The 12,381-nt window shown below is 41.4% G+C and overlaps 1 protein-coding gene across 3 annotated transcripts in view; it reads right to left on the bottom strand.

Annotated features, from left to right (window-relative positions):
• The window catches only part of col27a1b (collagen, type XXVII, alpha 1b), a 107,491-nt gene that overhangs the window by 28,311 nt on the left and 66,799 nt on the right, over positions 1-12,381 (bottom strand). For all 3 annotated transcript variants that reach the window (XR_010325473.1, XM_064308676.1, XM_064308677.1), the window contains exons 19-28: positions 12,189-12,242; positions 11,189-11,242; positions 10,909-10,962; positions 10,767-10,811; positions 7,925-7,978; positions 7,637-7,681; positions 7,489-7,542; positions 7,204-7,257; positions 3,120-3,173; positions 1,818-1,871 (exon numbers count right to left, since the gene is read on the bottom strand). Coding sequence is in view for 2 of the 3 variants with exons in the window: in XM_064308676.1 (XP_064164746.1) it covers positions 1,818-1,871; positions 3,120-3,173; positions 7,204-7,257; positions 7,489-7,542; positions 7,637-7,681; positions 7,925-7,978; positions 10,767-10,811; positions 10,909-10,962; positions 11,189-11,242; positions 12,189-12,242 (522 nt within the window). In the remaining variant the exon portion in view is untranslated. The remainder of the gene's footprint in view (positions 1-1,817; positions 1,872-3,119; positions 3,174-7,203; positions 7,258-7,488; positions 7,543-7,636; positions 7,682-7,924; positions 7,979-10,766; positions 10,812-10,908; positions 10,963-11,188; positions 11,243-12,188; positions 12,243-12,381) is intronic.

Consider the following 12,381-nt stretch of genomic DNA (forward strand, 5'->3'; position numbering starts at 1 on the left):
CACATAATTCTATCCAGTAAAAATAAAAAAATACTCTCGGATCTTCACCGTATATGGACATGCCTCATATTATTTCATTCTACCTGCCAGGTAGAAATTGTGGAAGTCAGCTGACTGAAAACCGATGAGAATAGAGGAAAATATGTGTTCAGAGGTTTACTGTCCATAACCCTTCAGACTGCAGTCTATTTTCAGCCAATGCTGTTTTTTTCAGGAACCCTGTATTCTCTCTTAGCTCACCCAAGCAAAAGCTTTTGCAAGAGATGAGTGTGTCCAGCACTGGCATCATTATCAATACAATTACCATCATCATCATCATAGTCATCATTATCATCATAATTTCATCAAAATCTTTTAAGAACCTGTGCCCCTGATGCCTGAAGACAGATTTCTCTGTCTTTCTTCTCTGTTGCATCTTAAAAAATTCCACACATTCTGTAGTGGATGTTTTAGGGCCACAAGCCAACAGGTTTTGTGCTGAAGCCAAATAAGCAAAGGCCGGTCATGGGCTGAAGATAGGTGGAGATTTTGCCGAGCCACCCTTTCAGCACGGTGCCGCACACCCAGTCAGACAAAGGCCATCCTTCCCCTTCAGCCCTCATGGTGCCTATCCTGCTCTATCTTAGAAGGCCCTCATTACAAGCCAGTACCATCCCATGTTGCCAACGTTCTCTTACTTTGACACAGAGTGATTGTTTCACTTCTCAAGAATCTCAGACTAGGTCTGCAGATAATTCATTACATTTGCTTATAAACAGGCTGGGAAGATGCTGGATTGTCTTAAATATAATTCAGCCAAGCTAATATTTTCCATAGAAATACAACTTGGCTTCACGCTATTGAACTTTTCATTGCTACTTCTTTTTATGAGACGAGAAGTGTTTTACACCACTGGAAGACCTCCAGAAACCATAATGAGCCTTTCTTGCTCATAAGAATACCATCTCTCTTTATATATTGACTCCAAAAATATGTTATGAATGTGTGCCACTCCAAATAAACACATGACATCATTAATTGACACAACAAACAACCCACTAACAGTTAAGTATGTTTTTCTTCAACTTAATACAATTCAGCAAAATGTTTCCAAATATTGCATAAAAATGAGATGGCAAGTACGTTTCCCCCAAAAAACACAGCCTGTAATGAAGGGACATGCTTGAGCAACTACTGAATGCACTACTGTCACCTGGCGACATCTCTAATTCTAGCTACAATCTACAGCATGTCATCTTGTTAATGAACAAGATGGGGGCAGTGCCTTAGTCTAGGAAATGTTAATATACTTATTACTGATCTAAAACCTCTTAAAGCAGACATCAAAATGTCTCAAGATATCCCAAACTTAACTGTCAGGGAACCCCAGGTGCATCTGAGGCCATCTTGGCCCTTGACATTAGAATTTTTTATGAATGAGTTTCACAAGCCTTTGTACAGTTCCTGGGGCTTCTCCAGAGCCTTCCTTCATCTATTTTATTGAACCCACTGTATCTGTCTCATAGCAAGTCAGGCAGACATATTAATCTGAGACTGGCATTGAGAGGGGTGAGGCAACACATATTTCACAGTCACACAGGCCCAGGTCTGTGCCCAGGGGCCGCTGCTCACTAGCAGTCCCCTTCTGCTTGTGCTGGGAGCAGGGGAGGCCCAGGGCACCAGGAGGAAAAACAGTTTCATGCCCCAATAAACCTGCAGCAGCATAGACCTAGGAGTCATTCAGCTCCCTACTAAATACTGCCCTTCTCATTGGAGCATACTTCAGACTGTTTTACATAGCAGAGTGAGACATAATACAGACGTATTCTAGTTCATACCCGTCTGCCTTTGGGTCCTCTGCTGCCGGTGGGCCCACGAGACCCAGGAGTCCCCTGCAGAACAAAGAGAAGAAAACACACTGAGATTGACGACAGGAACACCGCCCCAACCCCCCCAACACACACACACACAAACCTCCTGTTTTGGGGATCGCAGTTCAGCACGCTGTCTAGCTTGTTATTCAATGCCATTCAAGCCCATTAAGACTCCAGAGCTGACTTGCTGCCCCCTCCGACTACAGTGTTTATATTTGTGTTCAATTATCCTTGGTTCCAACCTCCTCCTGGCCCACTCAACCTGCACCTCAAGGTGTTTCTGGCCACAACTGTGATGTCTACACACCACGCGATGAAAATAAAGAAACAGATGGAGAGAAAACGTTGAGGCCGGAGGTCTAATTAGTCAGGTGTTGGGAGTTCTGAGATGACAGGGCAGTAATTCTTCTTCTGGTCGAGGCTGTCAGGTCCCATCAACTCCAGTACTATGCACCAAGGAAGAATTCCTCAGCCTCCTTACATGTGATCGCCAAGGCAGGCCTTAGTCTCTAATGACAGATGAAGGAGCATTTCACCTTCCAGCCTGCCTTGATTTAATCGCTTTTCATCGCTTGAGGGTTTAGGCCTTTATAGTTATAATTTGTCCCAAATTCCCACGCAGCACCTGAACCCAAGCACAACTCCTGTGGCATTAAGACCTCAAACAAACATGGCAAAGATGGCTATAGTGCGCTGACAGCAAACTTGGTCACAAAAAGGCACAAAATTTGTTTATCAATCCACAAAGGACAGAATTCACTTTTCAAAACATTCCAGATATTCCGAGCATTCTGTCTGATCAGCTTAGCATTGTACAGACAGTTAATGGAGAGACAGAGAATGTGGAGGAGAGGGTTTAACAAACTGCAAGTCTACACTCTCAGCCACTCGGAATACACAAACCCACACAGCTTATTTGTAGTGTGGGAAATGGATTGGAAAATTAACAGAAGCTAAGTATGAAGTAATACTTCAAAGTCAAACTCCCTGGTTATCAGGAGTTGGACCCACCTTTGAAGCCATTTGTCTTATGCTGACAAAAAAAAAGCTATTAAGTATCAGGTTTTTTGCAATTAATGGGCCAGATAGTAGTTTCTCCCCTCAGAACACAAGGTCTATCCATTTCCCTATTCACCAAATCTTGGAAGGCTGAGTGTTTCCTATAAAACTGTATAAAACATGACATTAAATAATAACTTGTTCTGAGGTTATTTTAAATTATAATCCCATTATTGGGCATGTTCACTGTGGGCAAAAGCAACTTACTGGTGGCCCTGGTGGTCCAGAAGGTCCGCTTGCACCTGGTGTCCCTGGGTGTCCCTATAAACACAATACATTAAGAAATACATACAATAAGGACAATGAAAAAATTGCATATCCTGATTTTCTGTGTGGGTGGCGTTGGATGCTGTAAAAGCTGTAGAAAGGAAACTTTGAGGGTGTTCAGCAATAAAAGTGAATATATTGTGGTGGCAACCCTAATGATGACTGGTCACATTAAGTCAATGAACAGGAACAGAAATGCTCGGCTCTGGTGTGTGGTTTTGAACATCTGCTGGATCGCTTTGTGCTTCGGGAATTCTCTGCTGCAGAGCAGAGAGTGAGCCAGAGGCCCAGGAATATTTACCTCCCCATGCTAGCAGTCTTAAAATGAGGCCATTTTGTTATTACAAGGGGCCGAACAGGCTATAATTGTTGGTTAGTGCACACACACCATCAGTTTTCTTAAATGCCAGCAGTTGAGCAGTTCACCTGAATGATTGATGTCTTCCATAAAACTATTAACAACAATGTTGACTGTGGTACCTCCATATTAAAAATGGGGTACTTGATGAACCTTTAGCAAAATGTACCAATTTTTTTCAGTTTTCATTTATGGAGCTTGTCTCCCTAAGGCTGTCAAGCCTGGAATTGATTAGAAGTGAAATATAATGAAAAAATAATAATAATATTACTCCGAAGAGTAGGATCAACCAAGCAGGATCCAAGTATTCTTAAATCCCATCAGTATCCATTATATGATTCATAAAATGACAAAACAGACTATATCACACATTTTAAAAAAGGAAATGTGTTTTTTTTGCCTGGCTGTTGGAGGATACCTTGATATCTTATTACATATCTAACTCTGATAGACTAAGATGACTCATCATTTCTTTCACCCCCCCCCCACGTCATTCATTGAGATGAAACAGATCTCATGCCTTGAACATGCGTACAGGGGGGTCAGACAATGGCTGGCAAATGAAAGGAATGGTCCCAGTGAGGAATGTGGAACCCAGACATCCTGACTCCTCAGAGCTGGAAAGCAGGGACCTTCAGTGGTGACCTTCAGCCTGGCTCCCCCTCCTCCTTTCCCAATTTTTGAAAGAGGGTCATCGTCAATCAAGTGTGACATTAGCATTTCGGGACTGAATCTGGGACTGGAAGCTCATTTCAGGTGAGCCAGTCAGCACAGACTGGGGAAAGTTATTGAATTCTCCTACACAGGTGCAAATTCCTAAGCAGGCTGTGAGAGTCAGATTGTCAGCCAGGAGGTGATCTTAGTCAGTTATTGTCTGACATTTCATCTGTTACAAAGATTTTTAATACGCAATATGTCCTCCAAGTACAAATACTTCAGTTCTTACAGAGCGCAGGTCAGGTCATTATTAATATAACACACCAATACATATCATACAGTACCGTGTTATGGAATATATTCTGTATCCCATTAACAGAGCAAATTTTTATTATAGCAAAGCACAGAAGCTTATGCAGTGGAACAAGCTAAATCCTATTAGGAAACTGAAAACCGTTGACTTGTTATTTCAGTATTGCTCTGCCTCAGGAAATTTATCAATCAGGACCATATCCTCACTTGATCGCATGGTGAGGTTTTGTTTGGCAGTAAACATCAGCACCCTCTAGTGAGATCGAGCCCTCACAGGATAAACGCATTTCTGTTGGACAGCAGCCGAAAAGGTATACTTGAGCATGATGCCTGGGGTGATCTTTGTGCCATCTTTTAGGTTGTAACATGAGATTTTATCTTATATGTTTTTTTCACATATTCAATACAATGCTAAAAATTACCTAGCTTCCTTACTACCTTACAAGATATTTAACAATACTATTTCACAGTAAAATACTGTAATCAGAATTTTACTGTGAAAACAATGGCTACCTGGATTTGGCAAGATTTAACAATAATATCCACCATAAAATATTGTAATCAGCATTTTATGGTGAAATCCATGGTTACCTGGATTTTCCAATATTTAACAGTAATATTTCACAATGTAATCAGAATACTACTGTGAAATCAACGTAAGATACGCAATATTACAGCAGAACATTTTATTTGAATCGAACTAGATTGTGCAGAATTATGGGATATGGCAGCTGTGGTTGACACCTAATGAAGCCGCACCAAAGGCAAACGACTAACACAGACAGATACGGTCAATATTAAGCAGTATTACGTTTTATTTCAGATAGGCCTACTAACAGTCCCTTTATGACTTTATATATAGCTATATTTTTAAGTCATGCAGCGGAGATAGTTGTGCTTTCAATTGTAAGGCTTTGTAGCTGGAGTGTTTTGTGTCAGATTTATGGAGGTAATTGTTAACCTCAGTCAAGCCATCTAAAATCGTAAAATCAATGAATGGATCAACAAATGAATGATCTTTCTGGTTCAAGTAATTTATCGTTTCTTTTGAAATAAGGTACAATATCCTATATCAAAGCACTAACATAAAAACAATTTGGGAAGTGGATATTGCGTGATTTAACATAATCGTATACTGAAATTATTATCCAACTGGTCAGTTTAATTGAACGTTTTACAACAGCAATGCTTCTAACAAGCAATGTTTAATTAGGTTGTGTTATTGTGTCATTAAAACACATGTGCCATCAATCTACCTTGACTTTCAGTCATTTTCTTTGTTTCATTCAGTGTTTTGAAGGAAAGAGGCATTATTGCATGTACCTTGTAGAAACAATGCCAAACATGTCTATGAAACTGAGAGCTTTTGTCATTGCCTTTTGTTTACTGGTGCTTCTTGAGTATCAACCCAGAGAGGGGCTTAATAACAGAAAATGTTAACAGTAAATTACTGTGAAGCTTACTGTAAAAGCACTGCAACTAGTAGTAAATTTACAGCCAATTTTTTTTTTACAGTGTACCTCCCACACAATCCAATATCACTGCAATGGAGACAACTAGACAAGGAACAGTAGGACCAAGTGAACTAGAGGTCTCTGTGCTTATACTGTTATGCACTGGACAGTCTGGTAGGCACACTTCAGATTTATGGTTCAAGGAATCACATTTCCTTTTCCCATCATAGCTACATGACTACTAATACACAGACCAGTAACACAGCAACAACAATGGCTGAGTTTCATTTAAATGAAGCTTAGACCAGACTGGGAGTGGTGCACAGGCCCCCGAAAAGAAGCTACTTGTTTCATTTTCAAATTACGTCATGTTAATTTCATTGGGTCTTTTGATGGGCAGACACTGTGGCTTATTGAGTCCAATGGAAATGTCTGTTTTGCGTTAGGAATTTTAATGGCTTTCAGACGGCAGAGTGCGAAGCAGCAGACCGTTAACCGAAGTGCTCCTCTGTTTGTCGGGACCGGCCCCTTGATCCCGCTCGGTACTGTGAACCGGACCGTGGAGCCAGGCTCTCCGGTGCTCTCAAGCGGCAGAGAACGCTCAGCGGCATCCAGCTGCCGCGGCGACACATGTGGAATTACTCCTGAGTTTTATCACACCGCGCCACAAGGTGAGAGGCCGCTGCGGAGCCGAAGTTTTGGCATCGCACAGTGGACCTGTCAGCAAGGGATTAGATCATTCGATCACAGAGCAATGACGCCTAATTGGTCCCACAATGCTGCTGGGCCAGGCCCGGCAGAACAGACATTTAGGTGGGAGGTGGACAGGAGAGGTGACAAACTGCCCATTGTCCAGTTTACAGGCTTCAGAAGGCCAGTCTTCCAGCAAGTGACTTCACAGTACTGACACTGATGGTTTTTGCAGCTTGCTGATGGTAAAGAATGGACTTAGTTCTGCAGCCATGATCAGAAACAGGAAAAATTCCCTGGCGGGTCCTAACTGACATGTGCTGTTGCAGCTAACATTCTCTGAGACCCTGACCCAAGGTTTTCCCCAGGATTGAGTTGTCTGTGTATAGAAAGCATAAAAAAGTGTCCAAACTCCCTCCCAGTCATTCTCAGCAGCCAGGCCCTCCTCTCTGATACCTCAGACCAGCTCTATCGCCAAACTTTTCCCCTGTCAAACTCCATGTCTGAATCTTACACCGTGGAAACAGAGAGAGGGTCCAGACTTACTCCTTACCATCGCTCCCTTTTCTCCGGGTGGGCCAGGCAGACCCATCTCTCCACGGTCCCCCTGAAATCACAGACAGCCAGTGAGTCCAATGTACACATCATGCAGAGCACCTTCTGTTCATCAGACACTAACAGGGAGAACACAGACTACACCCTTTCTACAGCTGTACAGCTTTCAGGGGAAATACAGTGACCTTAGGGTCCTTGCAGGGTACCAAACCCAATACAATGAAAAAATACATGTCTTGTAGAGCAATACATTAATCAGTTCTTGCTCAGACACAAAACTCACCTTTTCTCCTGCAATTCCGGTCTCACCAACAGGTCCAATGAAACCCACAAGGCCCTGAAGTGCATTGTGGGAAATGCATGGGATTAGATAAGTGTAATGAGATGTAAACATGCACAAGAATACACATGAAACAAAGATGAGCTCTTACCCTTTCCCCGACCACTCCAACCTTTCCAGTGATTCCAGGCTCACCCTGTGTTACAAGCCTCAGTTAAGAGTTTCAATAAACATTCGTACATATACACAGCACATCTGAAGGACAGTTGATCAGATGGGGACACAAGACACACAAGTAAACCTGTACCTTAAAACCAAAGACTATTATGATTGGGTACAGACGTGGTATGCAACCAGAGAGATATGCTTCAATTCAAAGTTAGCGAATGATTAACAGATTCACTGATTACATATTGGCTATATTCAAAGCAGGTCTCACCTTCAATCCATCAGGACCTATTTTCCCAGGGAAACCCTTCCTCCCAGGCCTACCCTAAACAGAAGACAGAAAAAGCTGTCAACGCTCTCACTCCAATGCCTGTCCACTTTCCCCTGATAGCCAATCACAGCCTGCTGTCAGGACTGCTATCCACACAATACAAAAAGATATGAAAAGCAAGCTAGATGGTAATAATGGAAGATAGCAAGCTAGATGGTATAACCTGCAATGATTGCATGTGTCCCTCAAAAAAGGGAGTGCTTTTACTGGCATAGAGCAAAAAAATAAAAAAATAAAAAAGTCCTCACTTTCTATTTCTTTATCTGTTTCTGAATTGGCGGTTTGCCCAGTGTATCCTTCTTAAATTCAGTTAATAGCTTGCAGTTTCTCTGTAATCGACACACATAAACTACATTCTTTATCACATAAACTTAGCCTATAGTTATGTCATAGATTTGTGAATTAAAGAGCAGCATTTTTCCCAAACAGTTGTCAGCTATAGATAGGATGACATTATATTGCATCTTAGAAAATAATAATGTCCTTCTACGTATTTGGTTATCGGTTTTTAGCTTACAACAAGATTTGTAGCTAAAAACGTCAGCCTGTTTAAAAATAAGGCTAGAGTAGGCCTAATGCAAATGCACATTCTTACATAATTCAAAAATAAAAAAGCATTATTCAAATCAAAATTTGTGCAATTTGACTTCACTTTTAAAGTTAAGAACCTTTCAAAGTTCTGAACAACCCCCATTCCCAATGGTTGTTCTGGAGTAGGGGGCTTAGGGGTGAATCTACTCTACTATGTAGACACACAGCCACAGGGAGAGAGATACGGTGCACATCTACCAGCCTCCTTCCACTGATATCTTACTGTCAACCTTTAGTTATCTAAACCCGTGAACCACCTACATCGAGCACAAACATACTTTGTGGGAGGGAACATGTGTGATGCTTTTTAGCTGGGGAACATTCAAAAGAAAACTGTCCTTCTTCTATCCACCTCTTGGCTCTGATGAGATGTTCACTTTCTCCCACGTGTTGAAGGGTAAAATGGCATCCCAGGCTACTGAGATAATCAGTACTTTGCTTTAGTGGGCGTGTAATTGATCTTCAAGCAGGGCAGCTTTCCCAAAACCAGATGTTACTGCTTTTGCAAAGAAAAATGGACTGAGCAGCCCAGGAAGTTTCAGTCATCATGGCAACAACAAGCCAAGGAATATCATTAAATTACTACAGCTATGAACATGAGACCGAACCACGATTTTTAGCTTTTATCATCAGCCTCAGATGCCCCATAGCATCTAATGTTCTTGCAGACCCCAGCGCCAGCATGAAGGAATTACTGCTGTTCTGGTGAGTTACAACATTTACGCGCTCTCATTCCATTTTGCCCTAGTGGTGTTTGTTGTTACAGACATTTTTTGTTATGGTTCAGAGAGTTTTTCACGCTTTTTTGCTCTCTCAGCGGTTGTACACTGTTGCCATGCAAACCGCTCTTCATAAAAACCAGTGTGTTTCCTGCAGAGATTAACGGGGAGGGCAGACAGCTGTTTGAATGAAATGCTGGAAGAAAGTCCAATGGCATCCATCCAGGGACCTCGGACCCCGCCTCCCCTCCAACAGACAGAGAGACAGCGCAGCAGCAGTGTGTGGCTCTAAGTGGCCTACTATCTGCATTGCACTGACACACAACACCCCCGAAGGCACTGTACATCGGTGCTAGAGAAGAGCATCTCTGTAAATTACAATGAGATCCTTAGAATTAAAGTGTTGCAGGAAGGCGAGCTACAATCAGGACAATTAGTTCAGGACAAGATTTGGCTAAAAAGGGTGGGCTGATTATTATTGCGCTAGAGATTTAAAAAATATTTCTGAACATATGTTTCCAGATGTTTTATTGTAAATCTTTTTACTTTTTTTTTGCTTTCCAGCACAGGGGTTTAATCAGATATTAATTTAATCAGCAGCAATTCAGCTAAAGAAATAGGTATTATCTTAATGTAGCATTAAATGACATACTTCAGCATATAATTTAAGCATAAAGATGGCATGACTTTAATTTGGGAAAATGTATAAATAAATAAAAAATGCAGTGCAGTTGCACGTGTTACTGATATTTATAGTAAAGAAGCAGGAATTCATTATATTTTTAAATCAAACTATAATTAATTTCATTCTTCATACTGGTAAATCCAGTTCTTATATTTTAATTAATTTAATCATATTGAAAAGAGTCATAGCAATTATCACCACCTGGTGGCCATTTAGTGAAACAGCAATTTTTTTAAGGTAGAGATTGGCAGCCCTTTCAATTCTTTCATAGTTGGACCCATCACTGTGTAGGTGCTTTCCAAACAGCGTGATGTATGACAGAGATTTCATCAGAAATTCCACGTAGTGCTTCAGTTTCAGAAATGTCGCTTAAAGTATGTAATGTCAGCACATCGCTTATTAAAATATGGCTTCTCATCAAGTCAATTTTTGAATTCTAGAAAAATAGAGCTTCAAAGGAATGACAATAGCGGGTTTGGTTATTAGTATATTTTGCAAATTTTTTCATCAACGACATAATATTGCAGAATGTTTGATGTTGCCAACATAAAATGATTGGAGAGCATCAACTTTTAAATACAAGCTGCAAGGGTCATAAGGTGAATACAGCATCCATGCAATTTAGTTCTGCACTGCACTCATACAGGCTTTGGGCCACAAAGAACTATTTTTGAGTCACAAGCAAACCAAACTTACACAAGCCCAGAGCATGACAATGGAAAACCGCCCTGAATGGAGACTGGGTATTTTTATCCATCACAATGAGACTTTTAAAACTGAAACTCACTTCCAGTCCAGGGGCCCCAGCTGGTCCAAGCGGCCCTTCATCTCCCTGAAAACAGTACCAATGTCAGTCCTCAGTGCCGAAACAGGAAACACTGATTCATCGCTTCATTTTGAACAGGACAAGAGCCAAATGACATTCTCACCTCCAGTCCAACCGCTCCTCGTGGGCCCGGTAAACCCCTCGCTCCTGGCTTTCCCTGGGGAGCCAAAGCTCACATTACAGATCGCCATACATACAGCCCCAGGAGAAAATGCACTGGCCCAGAATAATTTCAAGCAAAAGCCAATACCAAATTTCCCTCCAAAAATCACACCTTACTATCCATTACACGTTATCAAAATAACATGTAATGGATACATGGACTTCCTTGTATTTCGTAGATAGAATTAAGAATAAGCAGTGTGTGGATGCGTGTTACAGACCTTCAGTCCCTCTGGGCCATTCTGTCCCGGTGGTCCAATGTCACCTGGAAAACCCTGCACACAAGAACAAGCACAAGGCCTGATGGTCATTACCATAATGAGACAAAGTGCACCATTCTAACAGCTTGGTCTTGGGATTGGTTCCTTTATAACTGAACAGAAAAACAACAATGCAGACAAGGGAATGTAGAGCTAATTTATAAACAGGGTTGTATTTAGATCTATTTGTACAAAAGCATGAAATGATTTAATAATTGCAATTATGAATGTGACTTTGTTTTGTCTATAAAGATACTGCAATTAGTCAGTAAGAGCTTTGTTTCCATGGAAAAGAAAAACATTGAAAAATGCATTGTACTTCATATTAAAAAACTATCGGACAAACAGAAAATATGCATCATATTTTAAAATAGTGGTGAATCAGTTCTTAATGTCTTAAGTAGGCTTGATTTAGCTGAAAAAGTCAAAAGTAGTTCACATTTTATGTCATTCTGAGTTCAAATCAGCAGCTGCCCTGAGTGTGGCTGAGAACAATTGAGAGCTTTTGGCACTACTTCAGTACACCACCAAAGTGCACAGCACCGGCAGCAGCAGCAATGTGGATAAAAAAACTCCAGCTACGCTTGGAGCTGAATAACAGAAAGCTCTCATTCATTGTTAAATTCTTAGCATAGCCTTTTTTATGTGTTCTGAGCTTGACTGAGACCTGCCCTCCTATGTGAACAGGTCCAAAGAAGTGCTGGGAGAGAGCTGCAATCTAGCCAAGGCCATTAGAGGGAGCGATAATCAAGTATTGTGTGAGGAAAGTTTCCTGTACGTTGGGCAGTCAACACTTCCTCTGCCTTAGGGTCAGTGAGAGGGTCACATGGCCCGGCATATTTCTACACAGCTGGGTCACTCAGCTGCATACCCAATGGGATGTGCACATCCGGGTCAAAAGAACAACATGACAGTGGTATAAAGCTATATCCGTGTTAGTGTAATGTAGCCAAGCACTTACCTCTAGACCTGGAGGACCGGGTAAGCCATCTGGACCTTTGTCCCCCATCTTCCCCTGTGAATAAGACAATAAAAAACAAATGTGAGTAAAAATAGGTGCATATGCTAGTGACGATTTTGAGTCAAAATTCATCTCCATGACTCTTATCATCTTGAGTACATCAGACTCTGTTTAAGAATGATTCTGCGATACA

Source organism: Anguilla rostrata, chromosome 14 (genome assembly GCF_018555375.3).
Source record: "Anguilla rostrata isolate EN2019 chromosome 14, ASM1855537v3, whole genome shotgun sequence".
Classification (NCBI taxonomy): Eukaryota; Metazoa; Chordata; class Actinopteri; order Anguilliformes; family Anguillidae; genus Anguilla; species Anguilla rostrata.